This window comes from Natator depressus, chromosome 7 (assembly GCF_965152275.1).
Source record: "Natator depressus isolate rNatDep1 chromosome 7, rNatDep2.hap1, whole genome shotgun sequence".
Taxonomy (NCBI): domain Eukaryota; kingdom Metazoa; phylum Chordata; order Testudines; family Cheloniidae; genus Natator; species Natator depressus.
In genome coordinates this window covers 118435942-118461362 of record NC_134240.1, presented here as the reverse complement: position 1 = coordinate 118461362, position 25421 = coordinate 118435942, and the positions used below count along the sequence as shown (strand labels likewise).

Sequence of the window (25421 nt, the reverse complement as noted above, 5' to 3'; positions counted from 1 at the left end):
AGTGGATCTCGTGTGGACTGGTCCAGGCTGAGTGTGTGTGGGTGGGTGGGGGGGTGGGGAGGGTGGAAACTGTTGAAATCCAGGTGGAATTCAAGGGCCTCCTTCCCGTGGGTCCATATGATGAAGATGTCATCAATGTAGCGCAAGGAGAGGAGGGGCGCTAGGGGACGAGAGCTGAGGAAGCATTGTTCTAAGTCAGCCATAAAAATGTTGGCATACTGTGGGCCCATGCGGGTACCCAAAGCAGTACCACTGACCTGAAGGTATAAGTTGTCCCTAAATCTGAAATGGTTGTGGGTGAGGACAAAGTCACAAAGCTCAGCCACCAGGTGTGTCGTGGCCTCATCAGGGATACTGTTCTTGACAGCTCGTAGTCCATCCTCATGTGAAATATTGGTGTTAAGAGCCTCTACATCCATGGTGGCCAGGATGGTGTTTTCAGGAAGATCACCAATGCATTGTAGTTTCCGCAGGCAGTCAGTGGTGTCTTGAAGACAGCTAGGAGTGCTGGTAGCGTAGGGTCTGAGGAAGAGAGTCCAAATAGCCAGATAATCCTGCTGTAAGAGTGTCAATGCCTGAGATGATGAGGCATCCAGGGTTTCCAGGTTTATGGATCTTGGGTAGCAGATAGAATACCCCTAGACGGGCGTGTCTGTGTAGATTTGTTCCTGTGCTATAGCAGGGAGTTTCTTGAGCAAATGGTGTAGTTTCTTTTGGTACTCCTCAGTGGGATCAGAGGATAGTGGCCTGTAGAATGTGGTGTTGGAGAGTTGCCTGTTCATAATCCGACCTGTTCATTATGACTACAGCACCTCCTTTGTCAGCCCCTTTGATTATAATGTCAGAGTTGTTTCTGAGGCTGTGGATGGCGTTGCGTTCTGTATGGTTGAGGTTATGGGGCAAGTGATGCTGTTTGTTTACAATTTCAGCCTGTGCTCGTCTGAGGAAGCACTCCATGTAGAAGTCCAGTCTGTCATTTCGACTGTCAGGAGGAGTCCACGCAGAAACAGACTTCAAAGAGAAACTACAGAACTAAGATGCATTTGCAAATTTAACACCATTAATTCGGGCTTGAATAGGGACTGGGAGTGGCTGGCTCACTACAAAAGCAGCTTTCCCTCTCTGGAAATTGACACCTCCTCCTCAATTATTGGGAGTGGACTACATCCACCCTGATCAAATTGGCCCTGTCAACACTGGTTCTCCACTTATGAGGTAACTCCCTTCTCTTCATGTGCCAATATACACCTCTACCCCGATATAACGCGGTCCTCGGGAGACAAAAAAAATCTCACCATATTATAGGTGAGACCGCGTTATATCGAACTTGCTTTGGCCTCCCCCCCCATTCCTTGTTCCCTGACCACCCCCTCCAGAAACCCCTGTCCCTAATCACCCCCAGGACTCAGAAGGACCCAGAAGTTTCCAGAACAGGGTCTGGCAGTGACTTGATGCATTTAACAGCTGTTTGGAGGCTGTATATCATGTGTTCACTGTGAACAGCCCAACTGGGTGGGTCACTCTCAGACAGCTGAGCTGGAGCGTGTGTGTGTGTGTGGGGGGGAGGGTTTATAAATATAAGAGTTACAGACAGCCCTGTAGACTGTCAGTGGCTGACCTATGCAGGACCAAGAGATGTATCTGTCTGCTGTGAGAATTGGGCCTCAGTCTCTGCCCCTCTTTGGATACAGGCTACAGTCTTCTGCTTCACCACCAAGTGAGAGAACCAGTGATCTAGTAAATCAGAGGCTGGAATGGTGGTGATTGTGGAGATCCCCTGACAGGGTTCTGAAGTGTTTGAAAGGACTGAAGTTCTGCCATCTCTCAAACGCTGCAAAGTCCAGATGACACACATTCCATACTATGGTCACACTATAAAGACTGAGAAATCACTCACAATCAGAGGAGACATGTTTTGATGTGCGTGCACTGAAGTATAGAAAATGTTATGCTGAAAACCTGTATTTGAATGTTTTTTACAGAAACAAAAGGAGGAAAGTCAGTATATGAAATACCAGTAGATGTACTGTTTAGTATCTTTGTTTAAAAGTTATGCATAGTATCCAAAAACCTATTTACAAGGTTTTGAGTGCACCATGTTTACTCTTTCTGAGCAAAACAGAACACTCTTTCAAAATTCCCTGGAAATTATTAATATCCATTTATTGGGTTTTACATACTACAACCCTAAGATTTAACTCTGTGTAATGCTTTCTGAGAAGTCTTTAAGAGACAGAACTTTGGCCTGTGCTTCTAGAAAAAGTTGCTGAGGTACAGGAAGAAGGGAGTGTCTAGTTATACAGAATATAGCCTGTATATACAGTTATATAGTGTGTAGCCTGGTCATCACCTTGTCCCCATTACAAAGACTGTCTGAATAGAGGTATAATGGATAGGACGTACATGTGGAACTACCCTCTGACCTCTTTAGGGTCAGGGATCTTAAAAGTTTTGTTAAAAACTGGAGCCCTGTATCTTTAACTGAGCAGTACAAAATCACAGCATCTTTAATGACTGCTGCTAGTGAACCTGCTTTTATACTATTCATAGCTTCCCTTTCTTGTTGATAAGGTGCTGTCACATTGCAGAGTCAATAATCTGGCTAGCTGCACTTTAACACGGAAAAGAGGCTCACTTCCATGCTGTAATTACATTGTGTTGTTGCGTTTGACACCCACTCTCATTTCAAGGCCTCTGGGGCATCACAATTGCTGCTTTTATCTGGGTGGTTTTCAGCCTTCATGTCACCATATACAACAGGAGAGAAGCTGGCTGGGTTTACATGTTTTCCCCAGTGTTGTTCTAAGGGATTAATCATGGTTTCCTAGAATCCTAGCAGTTAGACCTGGAAAAAAGACTTATTAGATCATTTAGTGGCCAGTGCAGGATCATTCCATACAGTACATTCTTCAGTGATCCGTACAATCCCGACATAAATAGATTTGAGTGATGGGCCTTCCAGCCCTTCCTTAGGGAGTCTGTGCCACAATCAAACAGATCTGACTGCAAGGATGTTTTCCCTTAAGTTCAGCCTACATTTACTTTTTAATTTCCTCCCATTGCTCTTTGCGCCGACCTAAGTCATTCCCAATTATCATTAATGACTGGTTTATAGCCAATTGTATACTTAACAGCATCTGGTCTTTAAGAAACCCGTTAGAGGAGGGGAATTTTGGCAGCAAATTTATACATTGCCCATCCTATTCCCCCACCAGCCTCCCATCGAACACTTATTTGTGTACGGTTCTATTCCGATGGCATTGGATATGGGTGAAAAAGACATGCTGGAAGGCACCTGGGATGGTTCATATAGCGTGTGTGCACGGGTGCACCCCCCATCAAAGAGATGGACAAGAGAATTAGGATTATGTTTGGTCCATGACTTTTCATCCTTATATGGGACTGCAAAGTCTGTTAATATACACACATGTACACGCATGCACATGCGCACACAAAGGACTGCAATGACTCTGGTTGTGCAAAGAGACAAATCCATAGGAAGTGGGGAAAACTTGCATGCCCCAATTTTAAAAGGGTGGTATCTTGACATGGTAGAGGATACATCTTCATGAGCACCTTATTTAGAAGATTAATGACAAAAATTGTGGCAGATGAGGAATCTCTCTCAAATAAAACCTAATCGGATACAAATGAGAAATATAAGAGCATATTTGGGAGAGGGAGAAGTGCTGTAGTTGTCTAGGACTTTAAAAGGAGAGAGAGAGTATGTTTGTTGATGTTCATCAATTTTTATTCTTCCACTGTGTGCTATTATTGTTTAGCAGCAGCACCTAGGAGCCCCAGTCATGGGCCAGGACCCCACTGTGCTAGGTTCTGTACAACACACAGAACAGAGAGACAGAGTCCCTGTATTATTGTTTTTAAATCAAGAAAAGATTAAGTAATTAAAGATGACAATTTGTCAGTTCTTTCGGGGCAAGGACATTCTTTTCATTGATGTGTGCATAGCACAATGGGGCCACTATCTCAGATTCAGGCCTATAAGTGCTACCATAATACAAATAGCCCATTTTAAAATACAAGATTAACCATCAGCAGTATCTCCATATTTGGTCACTGCCCCAGGTCAACAGGTTTGAAAACATACATCATATCTGTTTCCACAGAAGTAAATATGCTGGATCTTGTACACTCTATGTTGTCCCTAAGGGCACAACACTAGATGTCAGGAGAGCACAACAAAGCTAGTTCTTGGCTTCCAGAAGGAGACTAGCGTCATTCCGGTTGTCAATGAAAAATTAATATATTAACAAAAATCAAGAGCAGTGCTTCAAGAGTAAAGCAAGCCAACCACCTTCTTTTATTCAAGGGGATAAATATATGTACCTAGTCCTTCTTGTAGATAAACCTGCTCAGAACTAGCTGGTTTTCCTGATTAACTCTCTAGGTTTCTCTATGGGTTTTCCTTCCCTTGTCCTTTCTCATAAGAACAGTCTTAAGTCCTGCCCGACAGAGTTTGGGGTACATAGTCCCCACCACAGTATGGAACAAACTGCAGCCTCTTTAGGTTCTTCCTAGTGATAACAGCAACCCCATGCCAGCCCTATGCTGCGTTAGAAAAATGTATATATGTGGGTGATATTGGCTGGAGCTCCACAGGAAGCAGACAGCAAAGCATACAATTTCAAACAATGGTTAGGAAATAAAAGGTGTGGCATAAGAGTCAGCACAGAAACTAGAATGAACCACAAGGCTTTCCCAATACATGAAGTATCCTTCATTCATATTTAGAAACCAAACAGGTAAAGCCCATTCCTATTTCTTATTACCTATGAATGTGCCCAGACAAAAAGCACTGCTCTTTAAAAACATTTAAATACAAGAAAGTGACCACCTTTCAACATGAAGGCAATAAAAGAAAAGGCTGGAAATCCTCCATAAAATTTTTTTAAATGGTTTGAGGGGGAGAAAGCATAGCAAAAAAAATTTTTTTTTTCCAATTAAGCTTTATTAGATCCCAGCAACACATATACAGAGAAAGTTAGTGAAGCCTTTCTGTTCTGCCAAACAAGTCTCTTAAATTTAGAGAGATTGTTTCATACCAGTTAGAACAATGGAGAAGGCATCGGGTCTCCTAAGTTCCATTTCCAGCACTGCCACTATAATTCTACATAAATTAATACAAGATCTTTGACCTCTGTGTCTCAACTGTCCTGATGGAGACAATACTGACCTACCTCACAGGGAGTGTTGAGAACTCATTCATCAGCATTCAAAAAGAGCTCTGAGATCCTTAGACAGTCAGTGCTACATAACTGACACATAACTAAGACTGCAGAAAGCTGATACTGTTCTACAATAACACCCATTACTAATTAAACCCATTACATTTCTATACACACCAAAGAAATCAGGCACACATACCTGGAACCTGCTTAGATTCTTTCATTTCCTTTATATCCTTAATGTAGAGTCTTGCAAATGCAGAAAAGACAGGATCCAACCCCCATAACAGGGAAGGCATCTCTGCTTCATACTTCGCAGGATCGGACTGCATTCAGAAACCAAGTGACCAATTCCCATGAACAAGAACAGGCTCGGGATTGCTGATGATCTTTATCTAAATAGGTAAAAAGATTCTATTACATATAGCCCTCAGAAATTGATAGTGAGTTTCCGGAAACTGTAGCACAAAACATGTGAAATATTTGCTGTGCTAGCTTACTTGAAGCGACCAGTAATAGCAGCAATAGCATTCTGCCATCAACTCCTTCAAATTAAGGGGATTTCCCTACAGAAGTAAAATGATCCAAAATATATTTCACTAATAGAGTTGGAGCATCACATGCCTTCTTTTTAACCTTTTTTACTTTTCTATTTCTCTTTTTGTTTATGGTTTTCTTCCTCTTTTCCCCCACCCCCCAAAAAAGTATCTTCCCCTATTCATCTACTTGAATATTTTACTGAAAAAATAGCTTATTTTATTGGAACCAAATGAAAGCAGCCACCTCTTCCCCATTTTGTGCCACACAACCTTCAATACTTCATACTGGTTACCTCCCCTTCCCTTTCATTCTGCTTATTCTCGTGTTCTCTTTTCTCACAACCATCATGACTAATTTAGACATCCCACTAGGCAGATAATTTCGGAAGACAGGTGTTCTGCCCAAAAATACCTGCCCTGGGACACCCAGTAGGAATTTTGAGCCTTGACATGCATTTTTGTTAACTTCCCCTTTGCTGGAATTTAACTTGTTCCTGTAAAGTACTCCAGGTTGCCCCAGAGCATGAAAGGAACTGTAGAAAACAATTCTATTTGTCCCCTTTTGCTGGGGAAGAACAAAAGAAGAACACCACTCTCTTTCAACCTCCCCAATTTTAAGTGCAACAGTCATTCATGCTGGTATAGAGGTGAAGACATTTTTATTACTTAAGTCCCTCAGTGCAGCCACTCCCTTTTGTTTACGCAAAATTAACACCAGCTTGCTGTGCCTGGATCTATTTTTGTTTCCTCCTCCCACAGGCAACTCTACTTTCTTCCATGCTGACCCTTACATACGGAAGGGCCTTCCAAAACCTACCCAACCACCCTCTCCTCATCAAATCCCTCCACAAAGTTAATTATCAGGGGGTAGCCGGGTTAGTCTGTATCCACAAAAACAAGAAGGAGTCCAGTGGCATCTTAAAGACTAACAGATTTATTTGGGCCCAAATAAATCTGTTAGTCTTTAAGGTGTCACCAGACTCCTCCTTGTTTTTTCAAAAACTTAATGTCTCCCATGAAACCTACAAAGGTGTGAATTACATCAGGGGGTCTGAACCTTTTTAACACTCCTTCCCAACATTCTAGAAAAACTCCACAGCCCACCTGTGCCACAACTGTTTTCTGCATATGAAAGCCAGGGCTGGCTTTAGGGTGTAGCAAGCAGGGCAATTGCTTGCAGCCCCATGCTATAGAAGGTCCCACGATGCTAAGTTGCTTCAGCCCCAGATGGCAGGGCTGGGGCCCCAGGCTTCAGCCCCCCATGGTGGGGCTTTGGCTTTCTGCCCTGGGCCCCAGCGAATCACACTGGCCCTGCTTGGAGGACCCCCTGAAACCTGCTCACAGCCCACAGAGGGCCCCAGACCCATGGTTGAGAACCGCTGAACTACCCGATGTTTAGATCAAACCTTACAAAGCAGCATGCATGAACTATTAATTTAACTCTCACCGCTCCCTGCTCCACTTTGGAGATGTGCTCACCATTGCTCAGTGTGCCTGTATGAACTCTAGATTGTAAGCTTTACAAAGCAAGGTTGTGGGCAAATTGTGTGTTTTGTAGGGTACCTAGCACGCCTGTAGACATGGCAAAATTATTACTATCAGACTCCCCTTTCCATTTAATCCATTGCACACTTGCTCACATCATCCCTCTAGAATGGTACGCTCACCATTACTTAGGGCCAATTGTTTGGCTGCTCATTTCCAATCCACCTTGAGAATTACTTGTCCATTGGGTCTTGTTTTTAATGAAAATGTGAAGGGTCATAAGGCTAAGATTTTGTCACTGACCTTTACTAAAAATATCCATGATAAAATATGAAGGGACTGGGCAGCTGCGGAGTGGCTGGGAGCTCTGGGGCCCCCCCACCACTCATGGGAGCTCAAGGGTCCCCCTGCTGCCAAAGCCATGGTGGAGGGCAGGGAGCTGCAGGGGGTCCCCCTGTTCCCCACAGCAGCTAGCGGGGAGCTGTGGGGGTCCCCCTGTTCCCCACAGCAGCTGGCAGGGAGCTGTGGGGTACCCCCCACCCATGGCAGCTTGGAGCTTGGGGGCCTGCTGCCTCAGGCAGCAGGGGTACCTCACAGCTCCCTGCCGCTGCGGGAGGAGGTGGGACTCCGCAGTTCCCAGCCGCCGGGGCTGAAGTCATGAATCTATGACTTTCAAAGACCTCCACGACTTCCGCAACCTCCGTGGCAAAACCTTAGCCTTAGTCATAGCACATGAGAGAAGTCCTCTGTAAAATTAAATGTTAATAAACCTCCATTCTGTAGCTAACCAGAGCTAAAGCAGCCCATGTGTCAGAAGACCACGTTGTACGTAGTCAGGTCTAATGGTCAGAGCAGAAGTCAGGCCTAGAGGTCAAAGCAAGAGATAAGAACAGCAGTCAGAGTCCAAGTGCCAGAGCTCAGGATCAAGACAGAGTCAGAGCAAGGAATTAGATCCAAGGGACAGACCCAGAGTCAGAGAAGGCAGGAGCAGGGTTGGTCCAGAGGCAGGAGAGAGGCTGGGACAGGACTGGAACAAGGCAAGGTGCAGGGCAGGGTCTAGGCTGGATCAGGGCCAAAGCAGGGCTTGGAGTAAGGCAGAGAATTCACAGGCCTGTGCATTGAGCCAGCCAGAAAGCTACTGCTTGGCTTATGATCTGGCCTAGTAGCTTCCCTAGTGAACCAGGCAGGGCAGTCTATCAGCAGCCTAGCTGACTCCTCAGGCTGTCAAGACTCTGAGCAGGCACAGGCGCAGGGCCTTATTCCTGACACCAGATTAGAGTGAAGGAAAGCAGTTCCACTTAACCCTCTCCCACCCAGAAGGAAGAAGGCTTAAGATATCATGCCTGTCTCATGATGCTATGATATAAACTATTCAATATTAGGGGCACCTCTTCTCTGGAAAGTAACCTGACACAAGCAGATGGTTTTGGTTCCCTAGGGAAGTTTTTTCTTTTGTATAAATCAGTAACTCCCAAACAAGAGTCATTAGGTATATTCCACACATTGAATTCCAGCATGTGTCACAATTTTACAATAAGAAAAGGAGGACTTGTGGCACCTTAGAGACTAACCAATTTATTTGAGCATGAGCTTTCGTGAGCTACAGCTCACTTCATCGGATGCAATTTTACAATAGAAGACATTTCTCTGAGCCAAGCCCAAGATGACACTTCTAGACCTAAAAGCAACAAGGGAAGAGTTAGGCAACAAGCAGGTCTGACTACATTTTACTGCATAACTTCACATGTGCTGGGGTGGAGCGGAAGAAGAAAGTCACTACTGGCACATGTGAATCCTTGGGATAATTAATGATGAAGGACTTTCCATCAGTAGCCCTGGAAATAAGGAGGTATTTGGGACTTCAATAGCAAGTACTGAATTTTAAGGATGGCCAAACATTCCCAAAAGGTAGATAGGCTGGACTGGCACTTTCCTGAAATCCAGGCCCTGTACACAGTTTGTATGAAGTGAAACAGCTGCCCTCAGCTTTTCCTTCTCCCCCAACCAGCAGAGGGAAGGATCCAGCATGCATTGCTCTATTTTGAGCTGAATGCCCAAAGGCAAGGCCCATATTAACTCTCTGCTCCTTCCTCCTGCCTGTGAACCTTTGCAGAAGGAGTTAATTCGGTGTTGCCAACTCATGATTTTGTCATGAGTCTCATGATAGTTATTGCTAAAGCCCCAGCTCCTGGAGTCAAGTGAATATGTGATGATCTCAGCCTTCATTCTTAAAAAAATAAGTAAGTTTCTAGCCCCTGTAGCTATGGAGAAAGCTTCAAAATGTGACCCCGGTTAAGGCTCAAAATGCAGAAGTCAAACAAAGAACACCAAATCTATTATTTTTACATAATCTCATGATTACTCAGGGCATCAATGGGGACAGGTACAAAAGGGCCTCCTGGGGGCACCAGATGACTTTTACACTTCTTCATAAGTACTTCAGTGTATGTGAAACACCAACACACTCAGATGAAGCGTGCTGTAGAAACAAAAAGTTTCAAGTTTGGGGAAAGCCCTTGTGAAGTGGCATTTCTGCTTTGGCTGTGGTCTACTCAAAGGGCACCAGCAGGATTTTGTGGGGGTCCATGGATCACAGCTTTTGTAAGCTCAAGAGCTTTAAATTCCTAGTGGTTAAAGTGCAATGAGTTAGAAAGCATGGAGATCTAAATTAACTTCAGAAGAACACTACATGTGATGAGCAGCTCCTTAATGTTCATCTACAAACATATCCTCACTTTTCTAGGTGGCAGATTCACATTTTCAGTACAGGAAGTTAATTTTCAGGTAGAGGGAATAAAGACACTGCATCGTACCCACTATCAGTTTTCTAAAATGACTGACAGTACATGTACAACCCTGCTTTCTTCTCCTGTCTTAGGAGCCCACCATGTGGTAGCCCCATTTGAATTATTTTTACAGACTTCAGTTTACCCTGTTAGGACCTATTTCAGCAATTCTTTGGTCCCCTAGGGCATGTCTACACTTACCTCCGGAGTGATCGATCCAGCATGGGTCGATTTATCGCTTCTAGTAAAGACGCGATACATCGACCGCCGAGTGTTCTCCTGTCGACTCTGGTACTCCACTGGAGCAAGAAGCGTAGGCGGAGTTGATGGGGGAGCGTCAGCAGCCGACCTACCGCACTCAAGACACCACGGTAAGTAGCTCTAAGTATGGTGACTTCAGCTACGTTATTCACGTAGCTTAAGTTGCTTAACTTAGATCAGTCCCCCCCCTTCGTGTAGGCCAGGCCCTAGAGATCTAAAGGAGAACACAAGTATATAGGGACTCATGATGCTATACCTCTCCACCCCTGCTGTGACTTCCATTCATCTAGTATCGCTGACCTCCACAATAGTTCTGTATGGAATTATCCCTGTCATTCCTTATAAGCACAATGGGAACATACCACCATCTGGGCTTACCTTAAGAAAGGCCTCCCTTTTTCTCTCCTACTCCAAGAGAGGGATGGAAAAGAAACTTTTCAATGCATCTACTGGGCAATATTTTTCATTACTTCATGCGCATCTGTAATGTCATTCACAAATGTGCTTCCGGCTAGAAGAAGAAGGAGTTAAAAAAAAAAAATGCTGTCTGCCCTACCCATAGGAAACTTGACCCTAGCTCCAAGTACCCTACCTACAGGATCCCCTAACGCCTAGCTGAAGTACCTGGTCTTCCTATGTCTGTTTGAAAATTGATACCGGAAGTTTTGACACCTGAGGCAGAGTATCCCAGGGATTTATTAATTAGTAAGTCACCTGGGGAGAAAGTGGAACTTTCTATTATTCTAGTAGGGGCTTTAAATGCCTAATTGGTACTGGTTATATGTTACCTGGAAGGAAGATAGCAGCTACACTGTATACTGAAGGTTTAGGGACATAGCAGGTTCCCTGAAGATGTGTAGATATTTGTGCCATTATCGATCATAATGCTAACAGACAATTCTGAGTAGATGCTATGCACACTTAATACTTTAAGTACCAAAATGCTGTGACAGCTCTTAGCAATGCAAACAGTACAGAGCCCCACTAAAAGGTCAGCTCCTCCTGGACTTCATTTCATATACATGGTGTAGGGCAGTGGTCCCCAAACTGTGGGGCGCCTCCCGAGAGGGGGTGTTTGGCATGTGGTTCATACCCTGGGCTGTGTTGGAGCAGACTGGCGTGTCTGGCTCGACAAGGCAGGGTTCTGGAGGCCCAAACTGGCAGAGAAAACAGGATCAGAGGTAGTCTCAGCATATCAAGTGACAGTCCCAAGGGGGTTTCTGTGACTGAACCCGTCACAGTGTTTTCTTGTATCTTTATCACGTCCCTAAATAAAGGCTTCAGACAGGAAGTGCTGTAAGACACCTCTTGCAGCAAAAAGATTTTCAGATGCATCTCCAGAAACAAGCCTGTGAAAGCTGAGTGTGAATGAGGAAGAAGTACTTTGAGGCTTCCTTCCAGCTCACAGATACATTACTTTCAGTTTTACCTGGGGCAATTCCCCGACCCATTAAGCCATGTGAAAACAAGTTTCTGTTATGCTTCTCAAAAATTAGCTTCTCCCACACTGACTGCACTTGTTCTCAGGCTCGTTAGCCGAGGCTATGAGAAAGATACCAAGAGAATGTTTTGCTGAACTCAATAAAGTTCATATGGGCAGACTGTATGAAAGCAGCTCAAACAGCCGTAACTCTTTACAAAACGGATATAATACAAATTGGGATAAAGTCAGCAATTTCCTGTAGCACTTCATTATAGGAAGCCATTGCTGCGCCTCATCACAAACTACTGTACATTTAGGCAGCCTGAGATCAAGGCCCCCCTCCACTGCCTTCTTCTAAACAAAAATATCTGCTATGATATACAAAGATAAACAGCTCTGTAGGTAAAGACAACGTTGTATTTCAGTTAATTGCAGGCCTTCCAAGGCTAGAAATGTAATAGTCACAGTCAACAAGATTCAGAGTAGCAGCCGTGTTAGTCTGTATTCGCAAAAAGAAAAGGAGTACTTGTGGCACCTTAGAGACTAACCAATTTATTTGAGCATAAGCTTTCGTGAGCTACAGCTCACTTCATCGGATGCATCCAATAAGGTGCCACTAGTACTCTCTCTTTTTTTTTTTTTTTTTGGGTCAACCAGAGATTCTGGATCTGTGTAGATTCTTTTGGTAAGTTTCTTACAGAATGCTGCGTTAGTTGTTCTCAAGCTGTGGATGATGGACCTCTGGTAGTCTGTGAAGCACGTTCTGATAATCTGGGGACTGGGAGAACTGTGCTGGATCTCCTAACCCCAGCTGCTAAAGTCCAGTTTCTTTCCTAATATTAATTTTTGTGTAAGCAATTGCTGTACTTGCCACATGATGTTGAGATTGAAAGTCTCCTTGCCACTCCCTCCCACTCTGCCTCATCTATCTGTTAAGATGTGCAAACTATAAAAAGATTTGAGAACCTCCACTCTGCAGTATTCGTGTTTCCCAGCTCTAATGTAGTTAGCCTGTCTCTAGATTCTGCTAAGCCTTTGCGGACTCTCTCTGCCTTGTAAAGAACATTTTGAATCCACCAGGACAGCACCAAATGGTATGTAAAAAGATTTTCTGAGCACAAATACCTCCTGGACCATTCCCTACAACAGCTTTAATTTACTCAGATCTCTTGGCAAGTCACTCATTTAGAACACTGATGTTATGGATATGCATGACATTCGTGACTCCCTATTATTGCTTCACATACTTAGAAATGGTAAACGAGCATCCTTTTGATGAGCAGGTTTGAAATGTGGCTTGGTTTAATTGTACTTCAGCTTTTGTAAACACCACTCTAAATGTTGCTGAAATTTTATGTCGCACCTTCTCACCACAAACTGCCTCCATGAATTACAACAGATACAATATGTGTAGCTCAATCAGAAGCTGCAGAAATTACTGGATGAAATTATATGGGCTTGTCTTATGCAGATAGTCAAACTAGATGATCCTAATAGTCTCGTCTGGCCTTAATGTATTAATATTGTGCTGCTCTGCACTGTAAATTAAAATCCCTTCATTCTGCAAATTAAAGATTCCAAGTCATTTAAGAAAAGGAGGAATACAATCAGTTTGCTAGTTATCTATATTTCAAAAAGCAGATCCTAGTGTCCAAGGGTTTGGATGAGCTGCTGTGTTTTGCCTAAACAATCACACTATTAGTATCAATTTCATTACTATGGAAGCTTAAAAATGCTAAATAAAACCAATTTTTATTCTACAATATAATGGTATCTTTGCCTTCAAAAATAAATATTGGAGAACACCTATTATGAAAACTCAAGTAACCCAAGCAACATTCTGCATTTAAAATTATGGTTCTGTGCATGTAATGTATCATTAAACGTGCAACCCAAAAATGCCATTTCTATGAAGTCACTTTACACCCAACCCTCCCCCCCCCCACCAACTACCAAAAACCTCACCTGTATTTCAACTGTTTCCTGATTCTAATTTTGTTTAGACTTTCAACTTCATCTTTGCATTAATTAACATTTAGTGTCATTATTTCCTCTTTGTGTTACTAACCAAATTTGATTCTACCACATTGCATCTCTTTCCATCTTGTGATTAAACATATCTTACTGCAAAACTAATAGTCTTTAATAATTTATCTTGGTGTCAAAATGTGCTAGGCTTTGGAAATAAATTTTACTGAGAAACAGGTGATTTTTTAAAATGGTATATGTAAAGAATCAGATCACCTTCTAGACCACGTTTACGGCAAAACCTGAACTAGGCTGACTTACTGGCCTTAATAAAAAGATAACCTAGTTACAACTGTGTATTTTTAAATTATCACATTACAAGTTGTTTTATCTTGAGACTCTGCAGCCCATCAGGACATAACAGAGCATGTCAGCAATTTTGGAAACAAGAACCTGTGGTATGGAGGAGGGAAATCAGATTTAGAACAAGAAAAGCCATGCTTGTAGATATTATATGTTCAGAAATGGTTGTGCCATTGGTGACTGAAAGCAATATTGAGATGCAAAGCAGTCTTTATCCCTTAATAAATTCCTAGTCTTAACTATTGTGTGACCTAGTGAAAATTTTAAAGCCACAAACAAACAAAGCAAATCAGCTTGTGCTCCTGTTCAAGAGGAAAGGTCTAATTACCATTTGGTGGTAAGACAACCGTGGTGTAGCATTTGCAGTGTGTGCTTTCATGGGACTGAACTAAGCCTTTTAATACCTATCAGATGGATGGTGCTCAACAAGATTTGAGTACCTTTTCTCACGTTCGTATACTGCATAATGAAGTTTTGATCCAATACCCTGAGAAGAGCTACAAGATGCCTTTGATTTAAATAAAAGATAATCTCTATTGATTAAAACTGGTTAAAGGGACTAGAGTATTATTATTCCTTTTGGTAATATTATAGACATTTAATTAAACAAAAATAATTATATGTTCTTTCTAAAGAAATCCAGATTACTGATTTACTGGTGTACTTCATGAATGCTGTGAAAGACTGTTATAAGAAGTTTTTTAAAAAGTTCAGTTTAATATATAGGTAGATTCCAAAAATAGTGGTTAATATTTATTGAAAGATATACCCATTTAAAACCTACAGGTTCCCCGGGAATAGTAATTTATTAGAAGTTATGAGTGTTACTCAATTAAGAGATTTACCTAACAGAGATCTACTAAACGCACACTGTAGTCAACTTATTCAGACAAAAGCAACAATATTTCAATAGGAAAGTTAGAGGAATATACATTTCCTAACGTGGCCAATTGTCAGAAACCTATAGTCCACTGGATATCACATTTTAAACTACACATGTGTATTTGAAAGGGCTTTTATCTGACATACTAATGTTTGAATTTCAAAAAAAGGAAGTTTGAATATACAATTGTCAAGCAGTTGATGCATATTCACATTACATCTATGAGGCAATACATAGCTTATCAATTCTAATAAGCATGGCAGCACAGTTTAGCTGTCATATTGTATGCAGGATTGACAGTCTGTTTCAGCATCCCATTCCTGAAGGTAACACTGTAGTTAGCCTGCTAGAAATACCAGGTCAAATACATAACTTCTGTAACAACTCCACTGAAGTCAATATTTTAACCAGGAATACATTTGGCCCAATACATTTTGCTGAAGTAGAAAAAAAAATCCCTTTTTTCAATGTCAGTTCTTGAATAAAAATCAAATATTTGACAGACCTTCAAGGATTTGCATCTTTAAAATTTTCCAACTTTATTCAATGATATTTAATTTCAAATAAAACCAACTGGATAAAGTGCATCATCTAAAGGTTTCTAGGTATGCTGATAATTTAGTAATGTTGACATTTTATTTGTCATTCAGCCTCAAAGTTTAACATCCAACTGAGATGAAGGCAGCCAGCTGTCTGCAGATCCTACAGGGCAGCCCTACATCAGTTTCACATTGAGAAGGATTTATTCACAGACAGAAGGGCTAGTAATGTTGTTAAACAATCTAAAATTCTGCAGAAAATACCAACTAAGACCCTAGGCTGCTGGTGTGTTGAGATCACTACTTTGTACTCTATCAGTCTGCATCAATTTGCTGCCTCTTGTCTTATGCTTGGACTGTAAACTCTTGGGGCAGAGACTGTCTTTTTGTTATGTGTATTTACAGCACCTAGCACAATAAGGTCCGAGCCCATGACTAGGGCAATTAGACGCTACAATAATACAATCAATTAATTTGTATGCGTTTGAGCTCTCCCCTGATATTTACTGATGAGCTGAGAAAGACGACGTCATGAACCCACCTTGTTTGCATAGATACATCCATTCTGCCTAGGCATGTAGCATGACGGCAATGCTTTGCTCAAATGATCATTTTTCGCTGGTGTTGGATCACAACTCACCTTGTTATTGGGGGCAAGGCTAATCATAGATTCCTAGGAATGGAAGGGACTTCCAGAGGTCATCTAGTCCAGTCCCCTGCACTCATGGCAGGGCTAAGTATTAACTAGACCATCCCTGACAGGTGTTTGTCTAACCTGCTCTTAAAAATCTCCAACAATGGAGATTCCACAACCTCCCTAAGCAATTTATTCCAGTGCTTAACCACCCTGACAGTTAGGAAGTTTTTCCTAATGTCCAACCTAAAAGGGGCCTTGCTGCAAGTTAAGCCCATTGCTTCTTGTCCTATCCTCAGAGGATAAGGAAAACAATTTTTCTCCCTCCCCCTGGTAACAACATTTGATGTACTTAAAAACTGTTATATCCCCCCTCAGTCTTCTCTTATGCAGACTAAACAAACACAATTCTTTCAATCTTCCCTCATAGGTCATGTTTTGTAGACCTTTAATAATTTTTGTTGCTCTTCTCTGGATTTTCTCCAATTTGTTCACATCTTTCCTGAATTGTGGCGCCCAGAACTAGACACAATACTCCAGTTGAGGCTTAATCTGCACAGAGTAGAGCGGAAGAATTACTTCTTGTGTCTTGCTTACAACATTCCTGCTAATACATCCCAGAATTATGTTTGCTTTTTTTGTAACAGTGTTTACACTGTTGACTCATATTTAGTTTATGATCCACTATGACTCCCAGATCCCTTCCCACAGTACTCCTTCCTAGGCAGTCATTTCCCATTTTGTATGTGCGCAACTGATTGTTCCTTCCTAAGTGGAGTACTTTGCATTTGTCCTTATTGAATTTCATCCTATTTACTTCAGACCATTTCTCCAGTTTGTCCAGATCATTTTGAATTTTAATCCTATCCTCCAAAGCGCTTTGTCAAGGTTCCTTCCCCACTCTGAACTCTAGGGTACAGATGTGGGAACCTGCATGAAAACCTCCTAAGCTTACTTTTACCAGCTTAGGTTAAAACTTCCCCAAGGTACAAGCTATTTTACCTTTTGCCCTTGGACTTTCGCTGCCACCACTAAATGTCCAACACCGGTTACTGGGAACGAGTCCGTTTGGAAATGTCTTTCCCCCCAAAATCCTCCCAAACCTTACACCCCCTTTCCTGGGGAAGGTTTGATAAAAATCCTCACCAATTTGCATAGGTGACCACAGACCCAAACCCTTGGATCTTAAGAACAATGAAAAAGCATTCAGTCTCTGAAAAGAAGATTTTTAATAGAAGTAAAAAGAATCACCTCTGTAAAATCAGGAAGGGAAATACCTTACAGGGTAATTAGATTCAAAATATAGAAAATCCCTCTAGGCAAAACCTTAAGTTACAAAAAGACACAAAAACAGGAATATCCATTCCATTCAGCACAGCTTATTTTCTCAGCCATTTAAAGAAATCAGAATCTAACGCATATCTAGCTATATTACTTACTAAGTTCTAAGACTCCATTCCTGTTCTGTCCCCGGCAAAAGCATCACACAGACAGAGAGAGAGGCTTTGTTTTTCCCTCCCCCCAGCTTTTGAAAGTATCTTGTCTCCTCATTGGTCATTTTGGTAAGGTGCCAGAGAGGTTATCCTAGCTTCTTAACCCTTTACAGGTGAAAGGGTTTTTCCTCTGGCCAGGAGGGATTTTAAAGGTGTTTACCCTTCCCTTTATATTTATGACACGCTTTCAACCCCTCCAGCTTGCTATCGTCCGCAAACTTTATAAGTGTACTCTCTATGCCATTATCTAAATCACTGATGAAAACATTGAACAGAACTGGACCCAGAACTGATCCCTGCAGGAACCCCACTCGATATGTGCTTCCAGCTTGACCATGAACCACTGATAACTACACTCTGGAAAAAGTTTTCTAATCACTTCTGCACCCACCTTATAGTAGCTCCATCTAGGTTGTAATTCCCTACTTTTTTTTTTTTTTTTGAGGTACAGTATCAAAAGGCTTACTAAATTCAAGATATACCACCTCTATCACTTCCTCCCTATCCACAAGGCTTGTTACTTTGTAAATCCTTATAATAAAGGGTTGTTATCCTTGTTGTGTGAATCAAGGGCATAAGAACTGTGCTTGGCATGCCCTGATTGAGGGACTCACCCTCAACTAAACTGCACTTGCTAGACAGGCAACAAGAGTGCCAAAGAACAGTGGAGTTGAGACACAAGTGTAGTGGGGACAAGTATTTGTACCTGGTGGTGTGGGCTCTGCCTAAGGATCCTAGACACCATTTGACCTTTCCTCTCTCCACTGTGTAATAACAAAGTGGATTAAGACTCAGTTGAGTCTTTTGGTGCAGACCAATAGAGCTGAAGACAATGATAACCAGGTCTAAGCATTAGACTTGCTTTGGGCAGCGTGTCTGATGCAAGAGGCTACCCAGGCTGCACTAGCAGTGAGGTTTCCCCATTAACAGCAGAAATCACTGACAGCTGTGTTACACAGTGGGACCTTAAGACATTCCACAGCATGCAGTGTGGCGAGCAGCTGGAAGAGTGGCTGATGCCAGAGCGAGTGCCTGGACAGTGAAGCAAGCAAGGTGCCTTCTCCCCACCCCCCAGGTTGGAAGGTGAACTCACACAGAAGCACCTCTGGGTCTTCACTGACCACGGACAACAACTGTGCGGTGGAGGGAGAAGGAAGGGGCACATTAAAGGAGCTTTTGGTTGTTGGACTTAAAAACCTGAGGCAAAAGGACACTGTCCAACATACTCTGCGGTGGGTGTTTTGCTCACAGTTTCATGCTTATGTATCCTGCTTCTGGCATTTTCCCAAGTTAATGCCAAGTTACTTCCCCCCTTTTTATTAAAATTTTCTATTCTACACTCAGACTCTGTGCTTGCAAGAAGGGAAGTATTGCCTCTTAGAGGCATGCAATGGGTGGTGTGTAATTGTGCCAGGTCACTACTTGCGGGCTCGAGCCAGTTTTGTGTTGTATGTTGAAAAGGAACCCCTAGATATTGAACCCAGCCCTACTTGCTGCCAACTCTAACTGGCAGAAGGGTTACAAATTAAATAATAATAAATGTGTTTTGTGTATTTAAGTTTTCACAGCACAAATACCAAATAATTCCATAGCAGTTTCCCCGGATTAAAAAACAACCCTATATAAATCCATCAGAAGCAAACAAGGAGCCATGCAATAGATTGTTTCAAGGTCATTGTTATGAGCCAGAATATTGATTCAGATTAACAATGTAATGACAGCCCTGGAACTTGTTCTTTCAGAGACTGACCTCCAGCATTATGCTTTCTTCTTATCTGCCCCATAAATTCCTGAATTATTTCCATTATACAAACAGAGACTTAATGACAGCAAGCAAGGATGAAAAAAATAGGTTTGTGCCTTTCTGTGGATTCTCTATGAACGAGCCATGAAAGGTTCCCCCCCACACACTGACCGAAATGAGGGCTTCTTTCTACCCTAGATTTAGCAACCACACTCCTTCAATTAACAGCTGAGAGGTCTGCATAAACACTGCTGAGTCATTCAAGACTTCCAGCAAGAAATGGGAAAATATGAATTGACATTTGTGACTTTTTTGGGTGGGTGGGTGCAGAAAAACAGCCTCTCAGGCCTTCCTTGTACATTAAAGAAACTAAAGAGGGTACAAATCCATTAATTTTCTTATATTCAGATCACCGTTACTGACCTGGGTTTGCGTGCACTCTCTCTCGGATGATACTAGAAACTCCTCACATTCTTTGCTGTATGGGACTAGCAAGTCAAAAACAAGACAAAGAAGTGTGTTATTTAGGACTGGTAAACAAATGCCTAGCACACTGTTGGCACTTGTTATGCAAAAAAAACTAGAGCCCAGGAGCAGGAAGCAGCATGGTAAAGAGTGTGAAGTTGAGAGTAGGGAATAGGCCTCAAAGGAAGGAGTAAAATGCAGAGCTTGAGATGAGCATAGCAAGGAAGCAGAAAAGAGAATGAAATGACAGTAGAGACGCAGGTGAAGGAAGTATTACATAAAAGCCTCTACGTGAGCTGGAATAGGCTGAGATTGATGTGATAAGAGGCAGCGAGTGAATGGAGGAATTCAAAGAGGACGGTGACATGGTCAGAGCAGCGGAAGAGGCAGATGATGCAATGGGAAGAAGTGAGAAGCAGGGAGGTCAGACAGATGGTTTTGGTAATCAAAGTGAGATAAGAGTAGCTCATGGACAAGGGTAAAGAAAAAAGTCAAATGACACAGACAAGATAGATATTGGAGAGATCAATGGAAATAATTTTGGAGATGGCAGCTGACACCAAGAAGAGATGTCAGAGGGGCAGCTAGAGATTCAAGAAAGGGTTGGGTGTGTTAAAGAGAAGAATTAGGAGTTACCTCATAAAGATGGTAGCTGAAGCAACTGGCCAGGGTAGAGGAATAAATGGACTCTGAGAATGGGGAAGCCATGAAGGAAGAGTCAGTATGGCTTGAGAAAAAACAAGAAAAGGTGTCACACAGTGATTAAGTGTCAAAGGTGGCAAACAGATACAGGAGGATGAGACTAGATGTATCCCTTAGAGTTAGCTAGAAGCTAGTAAAATTGGTGACCTTAGCCAGGGCAGTTTCAGTGGAGTGGAGGCAATGGAAAACCTTAGACAGATTGGAAGAGATCACCCAAAGAGTGGTGGACAGGAAATCAAGACAGCAAAACTTAAAAAAAAAAAAAAAAATGCATTACACAGTTAAGGATTTTGGAAAGGTAAGAGAGGAAAGAGCAGCAGTTAGAGGGTCATGTTAGTTTGCAGAATATTTTAGTTTAAACTTGATGCAGGGAGCACAAAATGAAGCAGAGGAGAGAGCAGTTAAAGGGGAGCATTAAAGGGGGAACTAGGGACAGCGGGAAGTGAGAATGGATGATGTCAAGGAGGCAAACAGAGTTTAGGCTTTAGAATAAGAAAGTAGGAGAGAGACTTCAGAGTCAGAAACAAAGGAGGTGGCAGTGGAATTAGGGTTTTAGTGATGGATCAGGAGTGAAAGATATTTCTAGGTCAATGTACTCAATGCAGAACTGAAATAGTTTTCTTTTTGCAAGACTTGACATTAATCTGCTTCAGTGAAATAACTTTCAAAGGCTACTGAAGTAAATTGGTGAAGGAAGAATTATAATTTACCTATCTGTCACTTTTACTTTTCATCTCTAGCATTTGGAAGCATTTACAGTTGCTAAAAACCTCTTGCCTCCAGAAACAGATTAAGTTCCATATACCCTAATCCAGACCAGGAAATCAGTACAAATAGGGAAGGATTTGCTACTGTCACTTAACCTTCATATTATAGTGTATATTTTTAGGATTGGCTGGCAAGATATTACTCTGTTGTAGCAGAAATAAGGGAAGAGAAACTTGTCTCTCAGACTTTCCATGACTTGGTCAGATGAGTAGGGAGGAGTATAAAGATATTGCTTGAGCATGCAGGGGTGTAATCAGGAAGGCCAAAACACAATGGGAGTTGCAGCTAGCAAGGGATGTGAAAGGTAACAAGAAGGGTTTCTACAGGTATGTTAGCAACAAGAAAAAGGTCAGGGAAAGTGTGGGACCCTTAATGAATGGGGGAGGCAACCTAGTCACAGATGATGTGGAAAAGCGGAGGTACTCAATGGTTTTTTTGCCTTGATCTTCACAGACAAGGTCAGCTCCCAGACTGCTGCCCTGGGCAACACAGGATGGAGAAGAGGTGAGCAGCCCGCAATGGTGAAAGAACAGGTTAAGGACTATTTAGAAAAGCTGGACATGCACAAGTCCATGGGTCCAGATCTAATGCATCCGAGGATGCTGAAGGAATTGGCTGATGTGACTGCAGAGCCATTGGCCATTATCTTTGAAAACTTGTGGCGTTCAGGGGAGGTCCCGGACAACTGGAAAAAGGCAAACACAGTGCCCATCTTTAAAAAAGGAAAGAAGGAGAACCCGGGGAAATACAGACTCACCTCAGTCCCTGGAAAAACCACGGAGCAGGTCCTCAAGGAAACCATTTTGAAGCGCTTGGAGGAGAGGAAGGTGATCAGAAACAGTCAACATGGATTCACCAAGGGCAAGTCATGCCTGACCAACCTGATTGCCTTCTATGACGAGATAACTGGCTCTGTGGATGCAGGAAAGCCGTGGACGTGATATATCTTAACTTTAGCAAAGCTTTTGATATGGTCTCCCACAGTATTCTTGCCAGCAAGTTAAAAAAGTATGGACTGGATGAATGGACTATAACGTGGATAGAAAGCTGGCTAGATTGTCGGGCTAACAGGTAATGATCAACGGCTCGATGTCTAGTTGGCAGCTGGTATCAAGCGGAGTGGCTCAGGGTTCAGTCCTGGGGCCGATTTTGTTTAGCATCTTTACTAATGATCTGGATGATGGGATAGATTGCACTCTCAGCAAGTTCGTGGATAACACTAAGCTGGGGGGAAAGGTAGATACGCTGGAGGGTAGGGATAGGGTCTAGAGTGACCTAGACAAATTTGAGAATTGGGCCAAAAGAAATCTAGTGAGGTTCAACAAGGACAAGTGCAGAGTTCTGCACTTAGGACGGAAGAATCCCATGCACTGCTACAGGCTGGGGACCGACTGGCTAAGCAGCAGTTCTGCAGAAAAGGACTTGGGGATTACTGTGGACGAGAAGCTGGATACGAGTCAACAGTGTGCCCTTGTTGCCAAGAAGGCTAACAGCATATTGGGCTGCATTAGTAGGAGCACTGCCAGCAAATCGAGGGAAGTGATTATTCCTCTCTATTTGGCACTGATGAGACCACATCTGAAGTATTGCGTTCAGTTTTGGGCCCTCCACTATAGAAAGTACGTGGACAAATTGGAGAGAGTCCAGTGGAGGGCAATGAAAATGATCAGGGGGCTGGGGCACATGACTTATGAGGAGAGGCTGAGGGAACTGGGCTTATTTAATCTGCAGAAGAGAGGGTTCCAAAGAGGATGGAGCTCGACTGTTCTCAGTGGTGGCAGATGACAGAACAAGGAGCAATGGTTTCAAGTTGCAATGGGGGAGATCTAGGTTAGATATTAGGAAACACTGTTTCACTAGGAGGGTGGTGAAGCACTGGAATGGGTGACTTAGGGAGGTAGTGGAATCTCTGTCCTTAGAGGTTTTTAAGGCCCAGCTTGACAAAGCCCTGGCTGGGATGATTTGGTTGGTGTTGGTCCTGCTTTGAGCAGAGGGTTGGACTAGATGATCCCCTGAGGTCTCTTCCAACCCTAATCTTCTATGACTAAAAAAACCTTTCATCTGAGGATCTGAAATTGCTTTACAAACATTAAGAAAAAGAAAAAAGTGGAACTACAATATGTCAAACCTTATTGCTCAATCACCGAGTCTTTATGGCATCTCTTCACCACATACTTCATTGTTTATGTGATCTGTAGATCTTCTAGAACTTGGAAGCAGGGAGCTTGTCTACATACCAGTCTAAAGCACAAAGCACATTTGGGGCTTTATATAACGTGTAATTCTCTATCTATTGACATGGTTACGGGGCTGGCTGCACCTCTGCCTCCCCATGCTTCTGGTCTCTGAGTGTACCAGGTCTCAGGCCTTGTGCCTTTACCTGTCCTGGGCTGGAATTGTGCAATTCTCCCCACTCATAGACCAGGCCCTGGGCTACAGGACCTTTTGCATCACCTCCTTCTTATTTTGTACATCTGACTGAATTTAAGTACCCGCAGTATTTCTTTCCTTCAGGAGTCCGTGATCGGTGATACATTGTGATCAGACAGCCTTCTTAAAACCAAAGTATTGTTTATTTTAAACAGTAGGAACAATGCATTTAGAGGAAAAAAAGGTTTTAAAACAATCTACACTTATTTCTCTCTGACTTAAAGGCTTACCATCCGCTGATGGTAACCTTGGAAGGCCTAACTTTTTCAGAAATCCCAGAAGGTGCCTATGTTAGTTTGGTTGCCCCAAAATGCTCCTCTCCTCCTACCCCTCTTTTCAGAATGTATTCCTTTTTTAAACCTTTTGATCTCCTGTATGTGTGGACCTTTTCCTGATCTGGTATTATCTCATAACATCCCTCAAGTATCTGTAGAGAAGTAATTTATCTTGAGCCATTTCTTCACTCTCTGCTGGTCTTTACTTACAACCCATATTAAACTACACCAAAATATTCATAGAATAAATGACTTAGAACCAGGTCAACACACAATATTCATAAATTATTACAGAGCAGTTCCAATTCCATGACACCCATATTACATAGGGATAAACTGATGCACAGAAGGGTAAAGTGAATTGCTTACAAAGTTAGTCAGTCACAGGACACAAGAGTCCCAATTCCCTAACCCCTGCTCTATCCAACAGACTATCCTCACAACTACATTCACCCTCAAGCAACTCTAGAAAAGTTTCTGTCTTTGGGCTTGACCCACCTACTTCTGACACAAGCTTTTGGGCTTAATCCAACTTCTGTTGAAGAAAATGGAAGCTGGACTGGTTTTAGGGCTACAGGATAAAACTTGTGCTTTCACTTTCCACTTGTTTTGATGTCCTGTCAGTGGACTGGTTCAAAGGATGTTAATCTTGGTTTGGAGCCAAATCTGAGTCTTTATAAAAAGTAAGCTTTTACATAACTGAATGCCACTAGAAATGCTTTTTAGAAAAATCTAACTTTTATTTTTAAAACCAAACTGACTTTGCTATTATTCAGCCTGAGGGAAAATTGGACTTTTAAAATCCTGAGATTTCATAATTTAAGGTGGGAAATGTTGAGAACCCAGGAAAATCAATTTTAAAAAAAAAAAATATTCAGCCATAACAGTTTCTTTCTCACTCGGTTTTAATTCCAAACCATCTTCATGCAACTTCCAAATGAACCTGGTAGCTGTGACTGGCCAACCAGAATCCAGGTGTGGTGGGAAAACAGAGACTAGTCTGGATGGCTGTTGTCATTTTATCACTACCTCACATCCATAAGTGGGCAGCACAGCTCTGGTACCTGCCACCTGTATTGGGAAGGAGTCAACACAGAGAGAAACTACAAAACCCAATATTCTCCTTGAACAAAGGAGATCAGTATTACCATCCATCTCTTCTAAAATCAGAAATATTTGGGAGGTCCCTTATTCTGTCAGTGCTATTCATAGCAAATAATTCTGGACTGGTAATAGAACCTTAGGTCATGTATGACACTGTGATAATATTTAGATTATAAGCTCTTTGTTGGGGCAGCATCTGGCACTATACGACACCAGTCCATGCCAGAGGTTCCTGAGTACTACTGCAATACAACTAATATTCTTATCACTAATTATGCAATGTCAGCAGCTTTCTGGAATTGAAAGGTTTACCACTCCTCCACAAACAGTTTCATGCCAAGTTCACCTCCTACCTACCTCTCTGCCCTTGTTT

At 42.4% G+C, this 25421-nt stretch overlaps 1 protein-coding gene across 6 annotated transcripts in view; it reads right to left on the bottom strand.

The window, feature by feature from the left end:
• STN1 (STN1 subunit of CST complex) overlaps nt 1–25421 on the bottom strand; it is a 64112-nt gene that overhangs the window by 36571 nt on the left and 2120 nt on the right. For 3 of the 6 annotated variants that reach the window (XM_074959413.1, XM_074959412.1, XM_074959407.1), the window contains exon 2: nt 5386–5581. In XM_074959413.1, the coding sequence (XP_074815514.1) occupies nt 5386–5518 (133 nt within the window). In that variant the 5' untranslated portion in view covers nt 5519–5581. Of the gene's footprint in view, nt 1–5385; nt 5582–8781; nt 8889–10635; nt 10769–19727; nt 19793–21996; nt 22057–25421 lie in introns of those variants that run through there. The other 3 variants (XM_074959410.1, XM_074959411.1, XM_074959408.1) reach the window with 3 other exon arrangements.